The sequence below is a fragment of the Phodopus roborovskii genome, unplaced genomic scaffold (assembly GCF_943737965.1).
Source record: "Phodopus roborovskii unplaced genomic scaffold, PHOROB, whole genome shotgun sequence".
Classification (NCBI taxonomy): domain Eukaryota; kingdom Metazoa; phylum Chordata; class Mammalia; order Rodentia; family Cricetidae; genus Phodopus; species Phodopus roborovskii.
This window is the reverse complement of record NW_026126665.1, coordinates 650123-674705: the sequence shown is the minus strand read 5'-3', so window position 1 is coordinate 674705 and position 24583 is coordinate 650123. Positions and strand designations below refer to the sequence as shown.

General features: G+C 41.0%; 1 protein-coding gene across 2 annotated transcripts; it reads right to left on the bottom strand.

Moving 5' to 3' along the window:
• Positions 1-513: 513 nt before the first annotated feature.
• Anxa7 (annexin A7) lies at positions 514-24269 on the bottom strand. 2 transcript variants are annotated; one of them, XM_051174508.1, is made up of 14 exons: positions 24108-24269; positions 16496-16550; positions 15564-15768; positions 13875-13976; positions 12105-12169; positions 11625-11690; positions 8230-8332; positions 7992-8086; positions 6321-6434; positions 5966-6136; positions 3561-3731; positions 3411-3486; positions 2060-2172; positions 514-956 (listed from the first exon to the last, which is right to left on the bottom strand). In XM_051174508.1, exons 2-14 carry the CDS (start codon positions 16547-16549, stop codon positions 834-836), a joined length of 1458 nt encoding a protein of 485 aa, XP_051030465.1. In that variant the 5' UTR covers position 16550; positions 24108-24269; the 3' UTR covers positions 514-833. The 2 variants fall into 2 exon arrangements, with proteins under 2 accessions (XP_051030465.1, XP_051030466.1); XM_051174509.1 differs by lacking the exon at positions 11625-11690 and having other exon boundaries at positions 24108-24268.
• Between the last annotated feature and the right edge of the window lie 314 nt (positions 24270-24583).

Sequence of the window (24583 nt, the reverse complement as noted above, 5' to 3'; positions counted from 1 at the left end):
ATGAGTTTTTTGAGGCCAGCTTAGTCTATACAGCACGTTTCAGGCCAGCCAAGGCTCCAATAATAATATCCTGTCTCAAAACAAACGGATGTGACTGAGCTGTGGAGGGGGAGGCAACTTTCCTATGTTCCAGTTAAGCTCCTGATAGTCTCAGGAGCATTCTGGTTACCAAGACAATGTAACACATGGGGTCTCAGCAGTTTTGAAGTCAGCCTTGCATGGGTCACTGCTGTCAGCATGGTGCGATGTTTGACAAGGTACTCCTCCCACTGTAGGAATCATATAGCTTTTAAGCCCTACAATAAACAGTTGAGTCTTACTCCATCCATACCAGGGAACTTCAGCCATTGGATGGTAGTTACTGTGGCTTCTAAGTATTTATGTTCCTGAACTGAAAATTACGTTTTGAAATCAAAACAGACCAGCATCAGTTTTAAAACATACCATTCTCATTCTCTTATTTTTTTGAACTAGAGGTAATGAACCTTCAAAAAATTTTAACATTGCACAGAATTAGAGATTACTGTGATTTTTATTCAATTTGAAATCCTGATTAAAATAAAAGCAGTGAGAATGAACTTTACAAATGGTGCAAAAATTAGTACACCACTGATACAGATTTTACACTGACTGGGTATAGAAAGAAAAAAGAATAACATTAGAATTAAGGCAGTAACATGTGCAAACCAAGCACATTACCCTGACACAGTCCTTAGTAAAAAGCTACTCTGGTTAGGTGGTATTGACATTGCTGCATGCAGGTCTCATTGCTTGCAAGGATGAACTCTGAAGAGCTTCATTCATTACAGAAACAAACAAAACAAAGACCACTCTCACTGGCCAACAATGGCCAGAAGCAGCTTTCTGTAGTCCCCACTCGTGTCACCAGCAATCACTGTGCTCAGGGTCTTCTGATACATCTGAGTGAACATCTGCTTTATCTGAACAAGGTCAATCTGTGAGAAATGGTAGGTCAGAAAAACATCTGTTACAAGAAAATACATTTGTTTAATAATACCATAACAATAAGAATGGGGAAGGGTAAACAAATTATAGATCACACTAGTGATGAGGCCTACACCATCAACAAGGACCTCATTTGCTGCTTTGGAAACAATGGATAGACATGGTACCAGTTTCAGCTATTATTCTCCAGATACTAGTCATTATAAAATATACATTATTTGCTAACAGGATAGCTTTATAAAAATGTATAATATACTAAATGGTGGTAAGGATGCCAAGAAATGGTAACACTGTACATTCCTGGTGAGAATTATAGAATTATAGTGTCATCCAGCAACTCCATGTCTTGCTAAATTCCCAAATGAAGAAGCAAGAACTTGAAGGGAATAGTGTATGCCATGCTCATAGCAGCATCACGCACAAAACACAAAAGGTAGAAGTAAGCCAGGCATGCACAAACAGACAAATAATAGTCATATACAGATACAGTGGGTTGTTATTTAGCCTTAAAAAGAAACTTCTGACATATTTTGCAATCATGATGAGTTCTGTAAAGCCTATATTTATATAAAGCAAAAACTGACAAATTTAAAGATTATTTTATAATTAATAAGAATAATAACATTGATATTCAAACAGATTAATCCACATAGGTATTTTTACTTCTTATATGACCAAGCAAAAGAAAAAACCAGAACCCAAGCTTAGCTCAATGGCAGAATAACTGCTTAGTGTGCAGTTAGATTGAGTCCCAGCACTGCAAAAATCAGTCAATAAATGAGCAAGCCAGAAAGCCTATAGGACTAACCAGCCTGAACAATCTAACAAGACCCCAGTCTCCTCAGAAATTTAGCTAGGTAGCTAGAGAGATAGACCTTGCAGTTTCCTATAACCCTATACTCTCCACAGGCCTTTTCACATAGGAAAGCTTTTGTGATGTCTTCAGTGAGGGGCAAAAGTCTGTTTTACTACTGAAAACCTATCTCACATGAAGGATGCATCATTCCTAAGGGGTTCAAAATCAAGAATATTGAAGAAATCACCATTCAAAATCAAGTACAATCTGACATAGAAGAGTGTTGCCTTGTCTCACCTCACTTCGAGTGACCACAATCCTGACCAGGGTGGAGTCATCTGTGCCAGCGCCCTTCATGGAATAGTAGAGTCGCTCAGCAAAGAAGGCAGGGCGGTTTAGGGCGCACTGCACTGCAAGACACACATACTTTAGAAAGGCGCCCGGGGCCTGACTAGTCAGCCCAGGCTGTGGCTTCACTTTAGCCTGCTGACTTTTTTTTTATACAGAAATAGGAAGTGTTGATGATGATTTACTCTTGTTTTCTTCTCAGCACACTTCTCAGCTGAATCACTTCCAGAGGATCTCTTCTATCCAGTAAACCTACTTCCTCTTTAGAGGTGTGCTAATTGGGCTCTTTACATGTTTCAGTATGAAAATCCATAGCAAGTGTGCCCCAGATTAAGTAAGATCTTACTAAAAGAAATAATGAAATCAGAATTCTTTGCATTAGGAATACATCTCTGAGATCCAGCTAGATAGAGGGTTCAGCAGAAAAAAAAAAAAAAAACAACTTGTAAAAGCCTGATGGCCTGAATTTGATCCCCCAAATCCAATTAAAGGTAGATGTTTCTGGATGCATGCCATAGCATCCCTAACATACACATCACATACTCTCTCATACACAGTAAATAAAATTAAATTAAAAAAAATTTTTGGGCTGGGGATATAGTTCAGTGGTAGCGTACTTGTCTAGGTTCAATTCCCAGCACCATTCACAAACAAAAATGATTATTATTTGGCTGAGAAAAAGTTATGAATAGCATCTAAGGGAAAACAGATTGTCAAAGATTTGAAAATAGCATTTGAAACTCTTGAGTCACTGGAAAATTAGCAAAGTGAGTTCCTACAGATGGCAGAGGGTATACACTGTACTTTATTGTCTTTACCCAGTTATCACACTAACATTTTCAGCATTAAGGTGTTAGTAATACTCTCCTTATTTCTGTAGTATCCATGAGGACACAATTCCCATACATCAAGGTGTCAGGTCACCACAAACACATTAACTCCAAAGCATCGCACTGTGTTAAGCACTTGTATGGTGTGTTCTGAGAGCTGCAAATGGAGGTGTACTCAGGAGGCAGATAGTACTGGTAATCTCTTAGGGTTTCTTCATTTGTTAAAAGGAAGGACTACAATAAGTGGGGTCTTCTTGCAGTACTCAACAAAGATATAAAAACGAAAGCCAAACAATCTCAAGCAAACAAACAAAAAATAATTTCTGATCACACCATTAACATTCAGAGGATTTTATATAAAATACAAGGTGTACCCAGTTTCTGCCTAAGCAGATTTTAGGGAGACTACATTAACTGTAATCACTCCATTAAAAACAAAATAAGGCAAAGTGCAAAAATAAGAGTCTTACAGATGGTCTTCAAACCACTTTCAATATATCCAGAGAACTCTCGGCTTACACTGCTTAACAGATCTCGATTAGCCATCTGCAAACAAAAATTACAGAGTCAGGCATTTTCAGATCTCAGAACAGACACAAAATCTTCAGAGGAGTCCATACCCTGGAATAAGCCTCCATAGTGGCTTTCAGCTGAGGGAAACTTCTGGTGGCAAGGATCATGTTGAAGCAGGACTCATCTGTCCCTAGCTTCCCCTCACCAGCCTGATAGAGGCGCTGGGCATCGTCCTGAGCCATCTGGTGGTTTACACTCTGGTTCTCATCACGGTTTCCCTGTTAGAGAAAGACAGGGACCTGAAGTAAAATTCATTCCTCAATCTTGTCACTTTGGAATTTATTGGGGTAACTTATTGAAGGTGAATGCACCAAGTCTGCCATGTATGCCTTTCTTTCCCAAATCAATATTATAGCTAGCTTTGGATTTGGGAACACATGGTCATGGTTTAATAAGGTTAAAGTGAGGGTTTTCAGGACTTTGAGCACTAAATTACAACTAAATGTCTTTAACAAGGGAATATAAACTATCACTCAAATGCAAAAAGTATAATTTTCTTTAGTTGGAATTTGAGATCAAAACATACTGTGGAGTGTCATTCCTATAAAACTCTAAAATACCAAGCACTTTCTTTGTACCAGGCATTATGTTAAGCTACAGGGACACCAAAGACAAGGTCTCTGCCCTTAAGGAATTTCACTCTAAGAAGGGACTATGTAAGATTTTAGAGCCAAGTATATTGTTAATACACACATATTTATTATGAGGTTGGGGATATAGCTCAGTGGCAGACAGTTTGCCTTGCATGCATGAACTAACTTCTACCCCAAGGACAAGAAAACAAAAACAGAAAGCTAGACAAGTCTCTTTTAAGGAGCATCTGGCATGAGGAATAGTATAGTCATATTACACATGGGTAATTGGATATAATGCAGTGAAGTGTGTTCAAAAGGGGGGGCTGAAGCTCAGAGGCAGAGTGCCTGCCTATTGTGTAAGCAAGTCCTGCAACTTCTAGCACTCCCTCCAAAACACAAACAATAAAATACTCTTTCAAAGGTGCTCAGGAAAAATATTAAAATTATTCTTTGGATTTAAGTACATAGTATAGTTTGCATTTTCTAAGAATTGACATCTGTGGTGATATTTTGTTTATGTTCGAACAAATAAAACTTGCCTGAAGGTCCAAGTGCAAAGCTAGCCACACTAGTTAGCTACAGAGGCCAGGCAGTGGTGGTACACACCTTTATTCCCAGCACTCAGGAGGCAGACCAATCTGTTAGTTCAAGGCCACCCTGAGCTACATGAGATTGAATCTGTTTAAAAGAGAAACAGAGCTCACACAAAGGTGATCCCAGCACTTGGGATCCCACACCTAAAATCCTAGCACTAGGGAGGTGGAGACAGGAGTGATATGGCTGGGCAGAGAGAGGAATATAAGGCAGAAGAAGACAGGAGCTCAGTGCAGTCAGAGGAGCAGTCTAAGTAGTCTGAGGACAGGATCACCCCTTTGGTCTGAGCATTGGTAGAGGTAAGAACTCTTGTGGTTGGGTGCTCTGAGTTTCAGATCATTTTCAGCTTTTCTCCCCAGACACCTGACTCTAGGTTTTTATTAAGACCTATCAGAATTCATGCTAAAGATTTCCTTCTTCCCACCCTACAAAAGTTAAGAGATGGGTCATGGACCCCACATAAAAAACAAGCCCAATTAAGAACCGCCCCCCCAGCACACCTTTTTTTTAAGCGTTAAACATCTATGCCTGCCTTCCCCTCTTGCTCTTTTTAAATCCCAGTTTACTCTTCAAATTTAGTCCCTCCAATTTTTTTTTCATTTTTTATACTTCCAGCTTTTGAACACTATTCTATATCCACTACACTTTTTGAACACTTTCTGTAACTATCTTTCCTTGGCTCCTCAGACCCCCTCCTCCACTTTTAGATCCCTTGAGATCCTGTCCTGTTGTACACTAGCAGGCAGCAAGTAACTCAGTAACTTCAGCAAGTACTCAATCAGTGTGTTAGTCTTTGTCATATCTATAATACATTGACTTCATCTCACTGTTTTTAACAGTATTCCAAATACTCTCTTGTAGCATTTCTTGTCCCCTCTGTGCACATCAGGAATAAGGAAGGTGGCAATTGCAGTACTTTTCTATACTCCTGCCCATGGTTCTGGCCCCCCCTTACAGTTTCACTGTAGCCTGAACATCTTCCGATGGTCCAAATGAACTGACAGAACACCAGCTAAGCTGACACAGACTTTCCTCTTCACTTTTGCTGCAGAGCCTCAGGCTAATTTCATGAAATCTAAAAGAAGTTATTTTCTTATTCCTTACAAAAGTCAGATGCACAGAACAAAGTCTCAGTAATAACTACAAGAAATACATTCACTGTATTCTGTACTGTTCCTCTTACAGACAGACAGCAATAATTCAGGAAGCTAACTATTAGTGAAGTACGCTCAGGTACAAATGTATGTTCCCTCCACTAACATACACATTTATACTATACTCACCTGGCACATGGACACAAGGAGACGTTCAAAATGTCCTGAGGTATCTGACTTAATGTCCTTTTCAAGGTCTCGTCCAAATTCTGATTGATAGCATCTAACAATGTCTCGAATTTCTTGATTTGTTCTTGTGCATAAAATCTCTATCAATACACGTTCTTGAGTTCCTGCTCCCTATATGAAATGAAGGGAGGGGCATTACACAGAAGCAAAGGGAGGTCTCTGGAGATAACTAAGCTACATTTCAGATGACACAATATTTTGTCTCATCTATCACTGAAAATTCAAAACTATCAAAATTTGTGAGGCTTTATATATTAAGCAATACAGAACAATCATGGAAAATAAGATAGAGTACCTGTATTGCTTTCCGTAAACTCCAGGCATCATAGTATGTAGGAGGCATGAACAGGGCAAGGATCAGTTCTTCCATATTTCCACTTAATTCTGACTTGAGATCTTTAATTAAATCCTGTTTAATGACATGAAAATTAAGTACATAAGATTTTTCTTTTTGTTGTTGATTTTTGTTTTGTTTTTGAAACAGGGTTTCTCTGTGTAGCTCTGGTTATCCTGAAACTTGCTCTGTAGATCCACATGCCTCTGCCTCTGAGTGCTGGGACTAAAGGTGTGTGTTACCATTGCCCAGCTGATACATAAGATTTCTATATCTTATCTCACATGAGTTTTTTTTTTTTTTATTTTTATTTTATGTGTATAGGTGTCTTGCACCTCTGAGTACCAATGCTTGCTGTACCTGTGGAGACCAGAAGTGGGCATTCATCTGCCAGAACTGGAGTTACATAAGGTGGGTGCAGAGACCAGACAGCCTGGGTCCTCCGGAGGAACAGCCAGTGAGTGCTCTTAACCACTGAGCTACCTATTCAGCCTCACTTGAATCTTATGGAAAAATGAAATGGAACTGGCACAATGACAGTCAAAATTTCAAAACTAATGTGATATACTAAGCAGTGAGTATTAAATTCAGTTCAGAAACACATAAATCCTTATGGAGAAATGAGTAAATCTGTTAAATTTGATAATAAAGTCATTGTGTCTATAAACACTTAAATCCTTGATGCAGTTCTTCTACTATACTAGATACAAAGACAGAAGTATGATTAGAAAAAGAATAATCCAAAACAACAAAATGAAGGTTAATGAAATGCTGGATGGATAAAATATATTTGCCAAATATGACCGTTGGAGTTCAACCCTTGGAACCCACATGTTGGAAGGAGAACTGACTGCTGACCTCTATACACGTATGATGGCATGTGTATACTCACACATGTATACATTCACCTACACAAAAAATGAATATTTAAACAATTTTTGGTTCTATAAAGAAACAGAAATCACTATCATCTTGATCTCATTGGAAAGATAAATATCTAAAAAGACAATATAAAGCAAACTGTACTCTAGCACTACAGTGGTTTAAATGAGAATGGTACCCATAGAAGAGAACGGCATGGCTCTCAGAAGGGACGCACACAGGTTTTGAGAGCTGGCAGTGAGACCTGAAACAGCACAAAGTTTTACTGTGGGACCACATTAGAAGGTTCAGCCAAGTAATGAGAGGCACACAGTACTTAAGGTCATATCTTGAAGAAGTTGTTTGCCATGCAAAAAGAGGAAACAAGCACAGAGAAGTATAAAAGACCAGCTCCATATAATTATACCACAGGACATGTTCAGCGGAAATTAGAGGGTGGAAGACGACCAATGGCTAAGAAAAAACAGGGACTAAGTAAGGAGTAGATCTTGGTGGGGGCCATATCCACTGTTTCCTGAGTGACTAGTACACACAAGATGCATATGAGGAGAGGTGAAGAACCACTCTCAAGTAAAAAAGGCTTTGAAGAGATACGAATTCTGGAGTCTGTGAAGTCTATTTATCTGTCCTTTCCCCCACAGTATTAGTAAAAAAAAAATATATATATATATATATAGTGTCTATTCTGACATGGATACAGACCCTATGGAATAGACCCAGCCACTTCTCACTAAAAGAGAAAAGACATACCTTGCCATACATGGTCTTAAAGGCTGCTTTAATTTGTTGCCTCTGGTCATTGGAACGACTAGACACAACGTCCACAATTGCTTGCTCATCAGTCCCTGGAAGTGTCATAGATATATTTATATAAGGATGGGAAGGCAGTAGGCACCAGATAAAACTGAGGTGCAAGTTGGCACAGGACTTCGTTTATCACATAGCTTCACTTTACTTATAGTTATAAAAAGAAAATTCATTTTCTTACCAAACCCCTTCATTGCTTTGCGGAGAATTTCTGCATCTCTCATAGCATCAAAGTTGGAGGCTGGTCGGATTGTTCCTTGGGTGCCCTGAGTCATCGCAGCAGGCTGATAGCAAAAGGAGTATAAAGTTCATGTGAGGATTTTTGCTTGGACAATAGGCAGCCTGAAGACTTCACCTGTATGCAAGGCTATAAGCATTAATTACCAGGCCTCATTTTGAAGAGAAAGACCTAGCCCCCTTCCAAACATTATTTGTCTCCTACTAGCAGAGAGCCACACATCAAAATTTGCATGAGACATGAGTAAATTTGTGAAATTCAACTTACAACCTTCTTATGCTTTAACTTTCTTTTTGAGAGGAAGAGGGAGATGAGAGATTGACTTCCAGGACAGTAAGAGATAAATAATAATGTTTGATTTAAAGATAAGAAAAAATGAAATCAATGAAGTACACACGAGTACCCAAGTGAATTTTCGCACTAACAATGTAATGTGGGTAATCTCTCTCTATTTCCTATATGGGATTTACTTATTTACCAAGACATGAAACAAACATATTAGAAACGCACAAAAAGGAAGTGAGGTTTGAGATTCTGGGAGGCACAATATTCTTCATATGCTATATTAAAAGACAAACAAACAAACAAAAACCAAGCCAGAATGGCTGGGGTTGTAGCTTAGTGGTAGCACACTGGAAAGTGTGAGGCCCAGGATTCACTTCCCAGTGCCGTAAAAGAGGAGGAGGAGGGAGGGAGGAAGAGGAGGAAGAAGAGAAGGAGGAAGAGGAAGAGAAAGACAAGGAGGAAGAGGGTTATTATCCACCATCACAAAGCCCTCATCTAGTAGCTGATGGAAACAGAAGCAGACACCCACAACTAAACACTGAGCCGAACTCCTGGAATCCAGTTGCAGAGAGGGAGGAGTGATAAGAAAGGGGGTCAAGACCGGGCTACAGAGACAGCTGACCTGAATAAGGAGGAGCTAATGGACCCCCAGACTTATATCTGGGAAACCAGCATTGAACCGATTCAGACCCCCTGAATGTGGGTCTCAGTTAGAAGGCCTGGGCAGACTAAGGGACCTCTGACAGTGGAACCAGGATGTATCCCTGGTGCACAAAAGGACTTTGGAAGCACATTTCCCATGGAGGGATACTCCCTTAGCCTAGAGGCAGGAGGGAAGGCCTAGTCCCTACTCCAAATGACTTGACAGATTCTGATGATCCCTCCTGGAAGGCATCACCCTCCCTGTGGAGTTGGGAGGGGCGTGGCAGCATGGGAGGGGGGTCGGCATGGGAGGGAGAGAGAACTGGGATCGATAATGTAAAATAAGAAAAAATTGTGTGTATACACACACACACACACACACACACACACACACACACACACACACACACCATACACACACAGTGCCAGGTTCATTTTTCAGCTATCTGTAGCTACAGTTCCAGGGGATCTGACGCCCTCTTCTGACCTCTGCAGATACCAGGCACGCACTGGGTGCCCACATATATCTACAGGCAAAACACTCACACATTAAATAAAATAAACAAATATTAAAAAAAAAAAAAACAAAGAAAGAGAGAAAAGAAAAAGAAAGGAATAACCCAGGCAGACAGTGGTGGTACACGCCTTTAATCCTAGTACTCCGGAGTCAAAGGCAGGTGGATCTCTGGGCCAGCCTGGTCTACAGACTAAGTTCCAGGACAACCAGCACAGAGAAACCCTGTCTCGAAAAACAAAACAAAACAAAAAAATAACCCCAATATTTGTTGGGGGACAAAAAACTAAAAGAGGAGAAGGGAACATGGGCATCTCAGTGCTAGCAAGAGCAAGAAACCTTTTTCTGATGGTGCTGGAAACTGAGTCCAGGCCCTGTGCATGGTGGCAAGCACACTTCCACTAAGCCTTCCAGACCCAAGGACGTATCTTTATTGCTAGTAATTCCTCCCACTTATATATAAATCCATACCCTAACATTTTTTTTTTTTTTGCCAAAAAGGCTTAGCAGTTACTCCACACTAATGTCTAAGCCAGAAATGTAAGCAGAGAACAAACAAATATATCCAAAGTAGTTTTAAGGAAAAATGAAAATTGTTCTACTATAGCAAAGTCAAATGGGAACACAGGAGACAACAGGAACAAGGGCAGGGACATGAACAAAATCAAAAGGTGTGTGTGTGTGTGTGAAAACCCCTTTTGTTACTCTGTAGGTTAAAAACAAGAAAACCACTTAATATATCAAGGACCCTGAATAGAGAACTTAAAGGAGTGGATGGAGGAGAAGCAGAAGATAAAGAGTGATAGAGGAACAGGGAAAGGATCACCATGAGAGGGATAGGAAGGGTTGGGGAGGGCAGTAGAGGAAGGGAATGAATAAGAAGTAAAAAGAAACTCACACACATATGTGTGTGTGTGTGTGTGTGTGTGTGTGTGCGTGCATACATACATACATACATACAATCCAAACCCCACCACTTCATTGGTGCTAAACTTGACAATCTGAGTTCATTCCCAGAGACTCACATGATGGAAGGAGCAAACCAACTTCTGCAAGATGTCTTTTGACCTCTACATACACCATGGTACCTGTGTTCACACACATGCATGAACACATACACGAACATGCACATGAATATACACACAATGTTCATAGTTAAACCAAAATTCTCTTTCACAATGAAAGTAACTACAGATTTATAATATGAATAATCTTAAAAGGGGGTTAAATGCAATTTACTGTGGTTTTAGAGGAATTTCTCTATGTAGTCAGAAGAACTACACCTAGTTTCACTGTAGTCTTTCACTAACAGTGCAGTCCTGGATAAGGTTCTCAAACTCTGTAAGTCCCCAATGTAACCCTAACATAACAAGATCACTGGGGAGTCGCTCTCCCAGGTCCACAGTCCTTCTCTTACCTTGGCCAAAGGCAAGCTTGAAAATGCCAGACCTTCACTAGTACATAACACAGAAGTCATTTAAAAGTCAAGATAAAGGGAAGGATCCAAGCTTATCAATTGTATTCTAGCAACTTGCAGAGGACATGCATAGAGCAATTAATAAATTAGTATGAAAATAGGGAACTATATAGAGAGAGGTAGGGAGAAAATTTCAAATATGGGAAACCTTACTGGGCTATTGAGAAATTTCAATAGACATAACTAGCTCCCATGTTTAAAGATCAGTCAAGCATTGAGGGGAAACAAAGATACAACCCTAGAACTATCAGAAACAAGGCTAGGCATGGTAGTGTACACCTTCAATCCCAGGACTCAAAAGGTTGAGGCAGGGTTTTGCTACATTTTGAGGTCAGCCTGGTCTGCAGAGTGAGTTCCAAGAAAAAAATGTCAGAATACATAAAGGACCTAGCAACTAGAATGCTGGCAGTCCCTACTCACATCACTGCTATAATCCAGAGAAACAGGAGAGAAAGCAGGATAGGAAGAAAAGGACTCAGTATTGATCTGAAAGAAGAATGGAAATTTATAAAGGATGTAACAGAAAACAATCACCCCCCAGAAGTGTGAGAAATACCACCCACTCACCACCCACGTTCACAGTCACAATTGCTGCTGAAAGCAGAGACACTAACGACCAAGGAGGGCACACATGCACTCTCTAGGACAGAGGGACAGCAGCATCACCTGAGAGAAGGCCGGAAGCTGCTCCATACCAAATGTATCATACACCACTTAAAGCAGAAGGGCCAAAGACTACAGGGTCCATTGAAAGTAAAGTTTACATCTGTCAGGACTGTGACAGATCACGTCCTCTGCCTCATAAAGGAGTGGCACCCTTACTCGGTACAATGAGTTCCAGGTATCTGCACTAAATTTAAGGGTAGAAGCAAAAACTTAAGGAGACAGAAGTAAAAGTACCTGGCTAGGGTAAGGAGCTTGTCCTCCAGAGTACTGAGAAGGCATCTGCCCTGCAGAAAAGCCACCTGTCCGTAAAAAACAAGCAAGAAAATAGATTACAGGGAACCATTGATATTGATCACCAGGGACACAGAAGCACACAGTCATCTATGCTACTCACTGGTACTGTTTAAGGTATGGAACAACAGGTTTCAGTATATTCTTCTGCACATACAGTCATTGTTCTCTGTTTACATCTGTGTCTCCATATCTTTCCTTGTGTATCTCAAAACAACTACCCTCTGTTTTCGTTTCATATACATTATTTTCTTTTGTTCTTCCTCCACTCCATGCTTCTAAACCTTTTCCTCAGGGTTGGTAGCTCACGCCATTAATCCCAGATATTTCCTGGCTGCCCATTACTAACCAAAGGGGTTTATTGTTTTTATTACTTCGATACCGTTTTCTCATCTGCAAAATAGGGATAACAATGATATCTCATGTAATTTCTTTAAAATTAATGTCTTGGCTGGGCATGGTGGCACATGCCATTAATTGGAGCACTCTGGAGGCAGAGGCAGGAGGATCTCTGTGAGTCTGAGGCCAGACCATTCTACTAAGAACATTCCAGGACAGCCTGGGTTACAGAGTGAGACACTGTCTCAAAATAAGAAGACAAACCTCTTCCTAATCCCATACATAACCTTCACTTGGATAATCTTTTATGTAACTAACTTGAAATGTTTTTTAAATGTAACTTTTTAATCTAATGTTTTGTGTATGAGTGTTTGATTACATGTATGTCTGTGCACTGCTAGCAGAGGCCAGAAGAGGTGTTCAATCCTCTGGAACTGAGCTGCCATGTGGGTACCAGAATTGAACTTGGGTCCTCTTGAAGAGCAGCCAGTGTTCTTAACCCACTAAGTAAAAGTCACCTCTCCAGCCCCAAGATAATCTTTTTTTGTTGTTGTTGTTGTTGTTTGAGACAAGGTTTCTCTGTGTAGCTCTGGCTGTCCTGGAACTCACTCTGTAGGCCAGGTTGGCCTCAAATTCACAGAGATCCGCCTGCATCTGCCTCCTAAGCGCTGGGATTAAAGGTGTGTGCTCCACCATTGCCTGGCCAATGACAATCTTTTAAATATTGTTTTATTAATGAAAAACCAACTTGGGTGACATACATCTTTTAATAAGATCCTAATAGGTATTATATATATATATGTATGTATGTATGTATATATGTGTATCTGTGTATGTGTGTATGTATATATGTATATACATATATATGTGTATATATTTAATAAACAGTTTAATTTTTAAATTGCACATGTGAGTGTGCAGGTGCCTGTAGAGGATGCTCTGGAACTGGAGTTATAGGCTGTGAACTGCCCAAACTCTGGTCCTCTACAAGAACAGCACGAGCTGCCAACTGCTGAGTATGTATCTAGCTCCTCCCCACCTGAAAACAAAACAAGACAAAAGCCCTTGAACTAGATTTAATTCTGATTCCATCTGGAATGGTTGTCAGGGTACAGTCCTGGGAGTGGTTCCTTTAAGAATTTGTTTTTGGCATTAGGACAGACCAGTTAATAGAAGAAAATTGTTCCTCATCTCCATTTTACTGAATATAATCTCACATCAAATTGATATTCTATGATATCATATACTTAACATTATTTACAGGATTATATAAATTCTCCCTAAAGACTACCTCAAATACAATCCAAGTTTGCTCAACAACTAAAAAGCTGACAAAATCATAAGACAGGTTCTCTCTAGACAACTCGAACATACCTGGTACTGGAACCTGGGCTGGTCCACCACCATAAGACTGTGCAGGTGGCTGTGGATAGCCAGAAAAGCCTGCTCCACTAGGTGGGGCTCCAAAGCCTTGTCCTAAAAGGATTAGAAAAAAACATTTCAATAGGCTATTTGTGGCAACTCATACCTGTATTCTTAACACTCAAGAAGCTGAACCAGGAGGATTGCCAGGAGCTTCAGGCCAGCCTGAGCTACAAAGTGAGTTCCAAGTCAGCCTGGGATGCAGAGTGAGACATCGTCTCAAAAAAAAAAAAAAAAAAAGACAAGATTACAAGGTAAGAGCACTTGCTGAAAAGCCTGGCCACCTGAGTTTGATCCCCAAAACCCACATAGTGGAAGAAAAGAACTGATTCTGACCTATACAAACATACCATGGCCCTCATGCACACACACATACACAAATACAAAATAAAAAAATTTTAATTGCGTTTTAGTACAGGCCAGGCATTGTGGTGCAAGCCTTTAACTCCAGCATTCATGAGGCAGAGGCAGGTAGATCTGAGTTCAAGGCCAGCCTGACTTATAGAATGAGTTCCAGGACAGGGTTACACAGAGAAACCGTGTCTCAAAAAAAAAAGAAAAAGAAAAAGAAAAAAAAAAAAAAAAAAAAAAAAAAAGAAACACACACACAAAAGTTACAATACATTTAATTTATAACACAAATCACTATGGTGAGTTTAAAAAATTATTTTTAAGTTAGATTTATTCCTTTTGTTTTGTGTTTTGCACCACACATCCTCAGAGGTCAGAAGACCTGGCATCCTCAGAGGTCAGAAGAAGGCAGTATATCCCCTGGAACTGGAGTTATGGATGGTAGGTAAACCATGTGGGTGTTGGAATGGAACCCAAGTCCACTGCAAGAGCAACAAGTGCTCTTAACTCCTCACCCATCTCTCCAGTCCCTATACTGTTTTTCTTAGTCTGGACAAAGTGGTCTTAAAACCTAAAGGTAATGCATGATGCTAACTAAAGCTTCTGTCGTTTTTTTGTTTGTTTGTTTTTAAGATTTATTTATTTTTCTCTCATGTATATGGGTGTTTTGTATGCATTATCAACACAACACATTCATGCAGGAGACAGGAGATGGTGTCGGAGCCTCTGGAAATGGAGGAACAGACAACTGTGAATTGCCATGTGGTTGCCAGGAACCCAAGCGAGGTCCTCTGTGAGAGCAGTCAGTGGCTCTTTTACCCACTGAGTCATCTCCCTGGCCCAGTGGTTCTCAACCCTCAGGTTACCACCTCTTTGACAAACCTCTATCTCCAAAAATATTTACATTACGATTGATAACCGTAGCAAAATTACAGTTGTGAAGTAGCAATGAATTAATTTTATGGTTGGGGAACTGTATTGAAGGGTCGCAGCATTAAGAAGGTTGAGAACCACTGCTCCTGTCCCTCTCAATCAGTTAGGGTACTGATAATCAAGTGGAATGTTCTACAAGGGCCTTTCATCATCGAGAACTTTACTACAATTCCCTTTACAGGAGAAGATTTTAGAGTCTTCCAGCTCTCTTAGTCATGAGAATCTTCACTTAAGTCTTAGCTGTCCATGTTTAACTAAGAGTAACTCTGACGTCTCACAAGAAATAATGATGAGGGTAGGAACACTTCAACAAATTTCAAGTCACTACTAATTAATTGCATGGCCCATATAACTTACCTCCTGGATAGGCTGGAGCACCCCCTGGATGTGGGGTAACAGGATAGCCCCCAGGGGCTGGATAACCTCCAGGTGTAGGGTAACCTCCAGCTCCTGGGTAGCTGCCACTTGGTGCTGGTGGGTAAGCACCTCCTCCCATTGGTGGAAAGCCACTGGGATATGGATACTGACCTGGAGGGGGAAAAGATGACTCCTGGCCTGCAGGCTGGGAAAATCAGAAACATTTTAAGTGGATATGTGATCATAGAAATATATGACTCATTAAAAAATAAGAGAGAGAACTATTAGGGCATTTTTTTTTCCACTTAAAAAACTTATCAGTTCTAGTCTCTTACATTACTTTGTCAATCCTATTGCACTTTGTTAGGATTTGTATCAGAACTCAGTTACATTTATTCTATGTGAGGCAGACAAGAGTACCCCATTTCTCTATGTGAATCAGAACTAGCTCTCTCCTTCCCCCATTATTTCTCTGCATGGCCCAGGTTCCCCTCATACTCCTACTCCTCTTGCCTCTACTTCTGAGTGCTGGGATTATAGACATGTTCTATGATACCAAACTTTCAGAAATAGGTAACCAAACTAATAAATCCCTCCACTGCCATGGCATATGGAAATATGACACAGCTGTCCCCATCTTAGAGAGAAATTCATGGTTCTTCTGCAATACAATGGACTTACTATATAAGATTAAAGGAAAAGGTAACTAAGCCACACACAAAGCTTATTAGTGTTGTGGATCTTAGTCACTCTGACAATGGTTTTAAGAATGGAAGAGATTCTTTCTTTGTTCAATAAACTTCTTCCCTGGCCAAAAAGCTAGACTCAATGTCTCATACCTCCCCTCCATTTGCTGTTAGGCAGGACAACAGGACTGAAAACAAATGGATAAAAGATACAAATGATTTTAGTATTTTGATAGGAATACTTACAGGATATTCAGGGAAAGGTGGGTAGCCTGTAGGGGGATAGCCTGGGTATGACATTCTGTAACAACAACAACAATTCTTTTGTTAATTTCTTGTACATCTTAAGATATACAGACACCTACACACAGTATTATGGTGTGAATTAAAATATGGATAATGGAGCTAGAGAGATGGTTCAGTGGATTAAAGGCACTTGCTTCTAAATGTGATAACCTAAGTTCAATTCCTGGAATCTACATGATAGAAGAACTGACTCTTCCATGTTATCCTCTCACCTTCTCACACATAGCTGAAGCATGCACACACCCTCCCCATTTCTCTCTCTCTCTCTCTCTCTCTCTCTCTCTCTCTCTCACTCACACACACACACACACACACACACACGTGCGCGTGCACACGCGTGTGTGTGTGTGTGTGCATGTGTGTGATGGGGGAAGTCCTTCTGTATATATTTTTCTTATTGGTTGATGAATAAAACACTGTTTGACCAATGGAGAGAGGAAAATAGGTGGGACTAGGAGACAAGGAGAATTCGTGGAAAGGAGGCAGAGAATAGCAGTCAGATGCCATGTAGACCACAAGGAGTAACAGGTCCAGCTATGCTCTGATAAGTCAAGACCACATGGCAATACATAAATTAGTAGTTATGGGTTAATAATTAAGACAGAGCTAGCCAATAAGCCCTAGCCATTGGCTAACAGTTTTATAATTAATATAGCATCTTTGTGTTTATTTGGGGCTAGGCAGTTGCCAGACCAGCAAAGAACCTCCACATACACATATGAGTATAAATAATGTGGATATTAAGGGTATATGCAAAGCTTATTAAATGTTTCCTTTTACCATCTGCTCTGTACAGCCTCCAATTGCAGCCTAGTGAAGCTGAAGCAATTGTTATGGAATTTGAGGACCTGATTTCAATCCCCAGCATCATGTAAAAAGCGAGATGAGATGGTACACACTTATAATTCATCCAAGAGGAGATGGAAAAATGCAAATACCCTCTCACAGGCCAGCCGGACTAGCCTAACCAGCAAGCCTCAGATCTCTGTAAAAAAACCATTAATGGCACCTAAGGCTGACCTAAAACAGTATTATAAATGAAGAGTATATTAATGAGTAAAGGTGAAAGCACTGTTCTAAAAAGTGCTGAACATGGAATAGCAGAAAGTAGAAAAATACCAAGTACAAGGGAAGGGGTGTATGTGTGCCATTGTGATGGATCGCACAATAAATGAGAGACTAAGAGACATGACTAGGACTAGGGGTGCAATCAGGTGGTAGACTGAGTGTGTAAAGCTATTTAAAAGTCAGGCATGGAGCTGGCATTGGTGACACATGCCTTTAATCCCAGCACTGGGGAGGCAGAGGCTACTTCACTAGGATCTCTGTGAGTTCAAGGCCTGCCTGGTCTACAAGAGCTAGTTCCAGGACAGGCTCCAAAGATATAGAGAAACCCTGTCTCAAAAAACAAAAAAAAAAAAAAAAAAAAAAAAAAAAAAAAAAAAAAAAAAAAAAAGGAAGGAAGGAAGGAAGGAAGAAAAAGCCAGGTATGGTAAGTATGGTAACTCACACCTATAATCCCTGGGCATGACACCCTGGGTTTGATGCCCTGTACCATGAGGAAAACAGAAAGCAGTCAAGTGTAGTGTAGTCAAGTCTGGTGTAGAATTACCCATACATACTACCAGCACAATCCAACACTGACCTGTCACCAGAGTCACTACTTAAATTTCCCAATATTTTAGTGTAGGAAGTAACACAGTTGTTTCTATCCATGTATGGAAATGATTCTCCTCTTTTTCCTGCAACTCTCTTTTCATGGCATGTCCTTGCAGCAGGTCTCATTGAAGCACCGTGACTACTTCACTAGGATCACTACTTCATTCATACTCTTGCTCATACTCTATTTGCTTTCCAATTTCACCAGACAACATCATTAGCTGACCTTTCCACAAACTACTCCTAAGACCCCAAATCCACAATGACTTATTTCTGAAGTATCAAATTGGCGGGGTCTTGGACGTAACTTAGAGTGTGTACACTTTGGACGTAACTTAGAGTGTGTACACTTAGCCTGCATGATTCAGACCCCAGTAAAATCAGGGGAAAAAAATTACAGGTCAAGCTAGGCAGTGGTAGTGCACACCTTTAATCCCAGTACTTAGTAGGCAGAGGAAGGCAGATCTCTGAGTTTGAGGCCAGCCTGGTCCACAGGGTGAGTTCCAGGCCAATTAGGACTGTTGAACAGAGAAAAAATAACAGAACAGAGCAACAAAAACAACAACAACAAAAAAAAAACAACAAAATTACTGGTCAAACATTCCAGACTCCTTGGTACTGACTGCGATTTATAATCAACAACTTTTTTTCTCTTTTAAAAGGGTTGTTTTTTATGTGCATGCTTTGTCCAGTGCCCGTGGAGTGAGCACTCGAGATCTCCTAGAACTAAAGGATAGTTGTCACATGGGGGGGGGGCTGGGAATTAATCCCATGTCCCAGTTCTCTCTCTCCCATCCTCCAATGCCCCCAGACCTTTCCCCACCACCACCACGTCTTATCTCCAGTCCCAACACCTAACCCCCAGTGTGAAATCTCTATGACTGCAATCATTCTCATCATTGGTCATTCCTTCATTTAACCCACTCTCAGTGCCTTGGCCCTCAAGCCTGTGATCATGAACCTTCTCTCCTTTCTTTAATGCAATGAACAAAAGGTGGGATTCTCAGGTTTCATACATGCACATCATCCAAGAATTCACTGAGGAATGCACTGATTTAATAGTTCTGGGATAAAAGTTGTGAGGTGTCTGCCTCCAGTCCACCCTCTTTTTGAAATGCATTTGAGGGAGTAGATTTTTTTTTTTTTTTTTTTCATTAAGTGGGTTCTGGGAATCAAATTCAGATAGTCAGGCTTGGCAGCAAACACATTGTGCTGGTTATTGGTTCACCAACTTGACACAGTCAGAGTCATCTGGGAAGAGGGAACCTCAATTGAGAAAATGTCCCTATCAGACTGGCCTGTAGGTGAAACTGTGGAACATGCTCTTGACTGATGATTGATGTGGGAGGGCCACTGCCGGCAGTGCCATCCTTGGGCAGGCACTTGTGTAAGAAAGCAAACTGACAAGTCAGGAGGAGTAAGACAGTAAGTACTGTTCCTCCATGGTGTCTGCTTCAGTCCCTCCCTTCAGGTTCCTTTGCTGAGTTCCTGCCCTGACTTCTCTCATGATGGATTGTTAGCTGGAAATGTAAGACTAAATAAACCCATTCTGCTCCAAGTTACTTATGGTTATCACAGCAGTAGAGAACAAACTAGGACATACTTTTACCCCTTAAGCCAGCTCATCAGCCTACTATTCTGTATTTCTAACAAAACCTCCAAGTTAATGTTTATTATACATTGGTACCAGGATATTTTGGCATTTCTGGATCTATTTCCTAATTTGATAAATTTAAAGAAGCTATAGATCAGTACATGCAACATCAAGTTATAAGACATTAAGAATGACTAAGGCTGAGGAAATAGCTCAGTCTGTAGAGTGCTTGTCACCCATTATCAGAATCTGAGTTCTGAACCCCAGCATCCATGGAAAATCCAGGTGTGGCAGTGTAGGTTTGCAATCTCAGTGCTAGTGGGTGGGGTAGATTCCCCCAAGTTTGCTGGCCAGTCTATGCAATCAGTTAACTGGGTTCAGGGAGAGACATTGATTCAAAAAATAACATGGAGAGCAATAGAGAAGGACATCTGATGGCAGCTTCTGGTCTCTACATGTGCACGCATACACACACACGTAAACAGAAACAAGAACATATGCTTGTGCCAGCACAAACACAGTAATAAGAAAAATAACTCAGTATGGTCTCAATGACTTGGAAGCCAAAGACCTGTTTATAAAAACAGAAGAGGCTACATTTTTTTTCTTTCTTCTTCTCTGTCCTTGTTTGTCATCAGGACAGACAAGACTGAAGCTTCCAAGGAACAGTCATCAGGCCAAATGAAAAAGATCAGGCTCAGAAAGGGAAAGTCAGAAAATAACTTGTGAAATAAGGTCACAAAGAGTTACAGTACCAAAGAGTACATTAGCTATTTAAGGGTTTAACAAATTAAGAAATTCTCCTTCATGAGGAAGGAAAATATTTTTCTTTTTGTATGTAGTACACTAGGTATATGTGTGTGCAAATGTGTGCATACATGTACACGTGTATTGCTAAGCCTTTATCATTTATTACAGAAGTAGCGATTTATATCCTAGGTATTAACTCCAGAATATTTTTACTAGGAATTTGGCTGTATATAGAATATATATTGGGTGCTTTATATTCTCAAATAGACCCCAGAGAAAGGAATTTCCTTTTTATAGGAGGGAGTAGTCAGCAGTAAGAGCTGCAGCCTCTGGATCTCATACTACATAGTCGTAGTTTTTCCTTTTCACATAGCGCTGAGAAGTTCCCTTTAATGAGTTAACAGCAATAACACCTGTTGCAAGTCATGTTCCCTGAGACTTAAGTTTGCCAGGACATTTTGCTTCAAGTCACATCCAGGGGAGAGACTTTTCTCAAGAGTCTACCCTCCTTCCTGGCTCTGAGAGACATGCATGCTCTATTGTCAAAGAGTTGTTAAATGTGCCTGTGGGTATAAAAACTAGAAGCCTTGAGGGATAGAAGGCACTTTTAGAGAATTTTTTAGGAGGAACTTTTTGGAGGACTTTTATAAGGAACTTTTGGAGACTTTTTGAAGAACCTCAGAGAATTTTTAGAAGGAACTTTCAGGGAATTTTTAATGAGAACTTCTTTGGAGAGTTTTTAGATAAAGAACTTTTGAGGAGAAATCTTTTTTTAATATTTATCTTATCATCATTGGTATTTTGTCTGCATGTATGTCTGTGTGAGGGTGTTGGATCCTTTGGAACTGGAGTTACAGACAGTCCTGTGCTGACATGTTGGGGGCTGGGAATTGAATCAGGGTCCTCTGGAAGAGGAGCCAGGGTTCTTAACCACTCCAGCCCCTTGAGGAAGAATCTTAAAGAGAGCTTTCTGAGAAAGAACTTTTGGGAAGAACATTTCTTTAAAGAATAAAGAGCCATGAAAAGAAGGAGTGTATGAGACGGTTTCCTTTTGGCCCTCAGATCAGAACTTTTTAGCAAACCCCTATCTACCTGCTGTAAGCCTCCTGCCTGAACCATAATAGTATATGTAGACCAGAAGTTGATGTCAGGCGTTTTCTTGATCACTGTCTACTTCATTTGCTGAGGCAAGGACTCCCTCTGAATGCAGAGCTATTGGATTCAGCTAGTCTAGCTATATCAGACTCCCTGGGATTACAGAGAGGCTGCACAACCACTTAGCTTTTTACTTGGGTTCCAGCTGCAGCCTCAGACTTGCATATAAGCATTTCCTTTCCTACTAGCTATCTCTAGTCCCCCAGGCAGAACTGTCTGCATTCTTAAAAGATTAAAGAGCTGAAACTGTAGCTCAGAGAATGGGGGGGGGGGTGTTACTAGAAAGAAGAGGTAGGAAGAAGGAGAGGGAGAGGGAGTGTGAGTGAGAGCTTATTTGCATCACAGGAGAGAGACTGGTGGGAGAGGATTCTAAAGTGCTTGCTACCAAAGCCTGAAGGTCTGAGTTCAAATCCGCAGAAGCTGAGCAAGGTAGCTCAAGTCTCTAATTCCAGCACACCTATGGTGAGATGAGAGGTAGAAAGAGACAGAATGCCCAAAAGTTTCCAGGCCTGGTGTACCTGACTGGAAGAGAGACACATGTCCAAGATTTTCCTTTGACTTCCACCATATGTACATGGTGGCATGTGCACCAGCCCCACAAACTTGCACACACGTGCATATACATACATAGACAACAAAATGAATTACCCTATTGACAAAGTTCTACTATTTTAGCTGCTAAATTAAATCTTACCTTTAAGGGCCTAGAGAAATTATACCAAGATTTTCAAAACAAAACAAAAATAAACAAAAGACTAGGTAGTAGGTTATGAAAATTTGAAACAATTTCAGTGCATTTTGAAGAGTATTAAATACTAGAATGAAATTACATTTCTATATAGGTCATAGAAATACCTTCACAAATGCACATTCATGCATGTACTAGTCTTCATTATAGTAACATCTGTAATATGAAGAGTTGTCAAAAATAATGTAAACATTGAGACAAGTGAAACACATGAATATCTATAAAGTGCTATTCATCTTCTAAAAATGCAGTAGCCTTAAAAATCCATCTATCTACCACACATGTTAAGTGAAAAAAAAGCAAGATGGAAAACTGCATAGGTAGTTTGTGAGCATCTGAGTAAAGAAATAGATCCATTTTCTTCTCTATATAGACAATCTCACTAAAAGCACATACACTGAAGCAGAAAAAAGGAATAACGAAAAAGCAGATTACTTTTCAATGCCCTTTTAGCCCCTTTAAACACTGTTAATGTGGTCACTTCAAAGGGTGGACTTATAGACTTGCAAAAAGCTAAACAAACCCCAGGGTGACTCAACAAATTACTCAATTCTGCTCAAATAACAGGACTCTAATGAGTGAACTAAAGCTTTTGTTTTCCCTTTAACATTCTGTTTCCAACCTTTGGAAAACTTTCATTCTTGGTTCTCCAAGCTATCTCCACCCAGTGAGTCAGCTAATAAAAGGGTGGGTCTTTCTAAGTGAGTGTCTCAATTGGCAAGAGGCCTAGGAACACAAGAAGCTGGGGGGGGGGGGATGGGACAAAAGGAAAAACAGGAAGTATGACTTAGGCAAGGACAGATGCGCTTTTCCAAAAGCTGCTTCTGTGGGTTCCAGAAGGGCCATTTGAAGCAATCATTGACCGGGATAAAAACATAGAAACAAGACTAGTCCTCTGCGTGATTGGGCAGTCCTTTATTCAACCATGAGGACTGAGAGGTGGTGTTAAGTTTGCAAGGGCAAAATTACTTCTTCCACCTGCTTCTAATGTTTTCCTTGTCTAAGTGGTAGCTCATTATACTTGTACTGTAATTGGGACAGATTACCTTATCAGAATGGCTCACTGTCACCTGGCAGCAATTAGGGACAGCAAGATACCGTGTGCACCTCTGCATCACCTCTGCACTTCGGTTTCCTCAGGCTGATGCGGGTCAAGGACCAGGGATGAAATCTAGAATGTTACATCCTAGAATAGTTCCTAAGAATTGTAAGCCGGAACTTACATCCCAGGCTTGTGAATTCTGTCCTAGGTGTACAGCATAAATTCCCCAAGTCCCCCCAAATTTGCTGTGTCACCAAAGTCTGGTCACTAGCCAGACCCGGCTTTCGGTACTGTTCTTACTTGGCCTCCCGGGAGGCGTTTCACCAGGGCCACCTTCTGGCCTCAAGCCACCTGTCCGAGGGGTGTCACAGCTCCCTGGCAACCCTACTCTACCAGGCCTAACAGAACCAGCTAATAGGCCTTCTGAGTCCTCCCGCACGCGGGGCAAGCCGGCCCAACCCATACCACCACCCGGAGGCCCAGCCCACCCCGCTTGCAACAGGAGAGGGGCTTCACCATTCCCTCACGAAGGCCAGACCGCAGACCGGGAACTGGCTGACTGGTCGGTGAGAGAACCACAAGGGAATGGAGTGCGAGTCCTCACCTGAACGAGGGAGCAGCGTCACCGTCCGGCCCGCTTTAGCGCAATATGGAGCCAGGGAGGGCCGGAGGGCGTGGCGTCGGGGCGGCGCGAGGATGCTGGCTGCCAGACCGCCCCCAAGCTCGGGCGGGACCCAGCTCCCCTCAGGTGGCTCAGCTAGTTTGATCACGTGTTAATGTGCGTCCGCTTCACTCCTGGCGGTCCTGGGAAAAACAGAAAAGTGCTGCAGCTTTCGCTCCCTCCGGCTCCAGTGAACCTGCTCCGAGGACCGACGAGCTCCAAGCCCTCGAGGTATCTCGAGGACCCAGAGCGTGTTTGCCTCCTGTGATTAATTATGGGGAATTCTGGGTATACGGAACTGGAGCTGAATTAGGCAAAAAAAAAAAAAAAAAAAAAAAAAAAATGTTGATTCAAGGTTCTACTTGTTCATTTATGTGTTAAATTCAGTCTAAATATTTGAGGCAGTTATAAGTAACCTA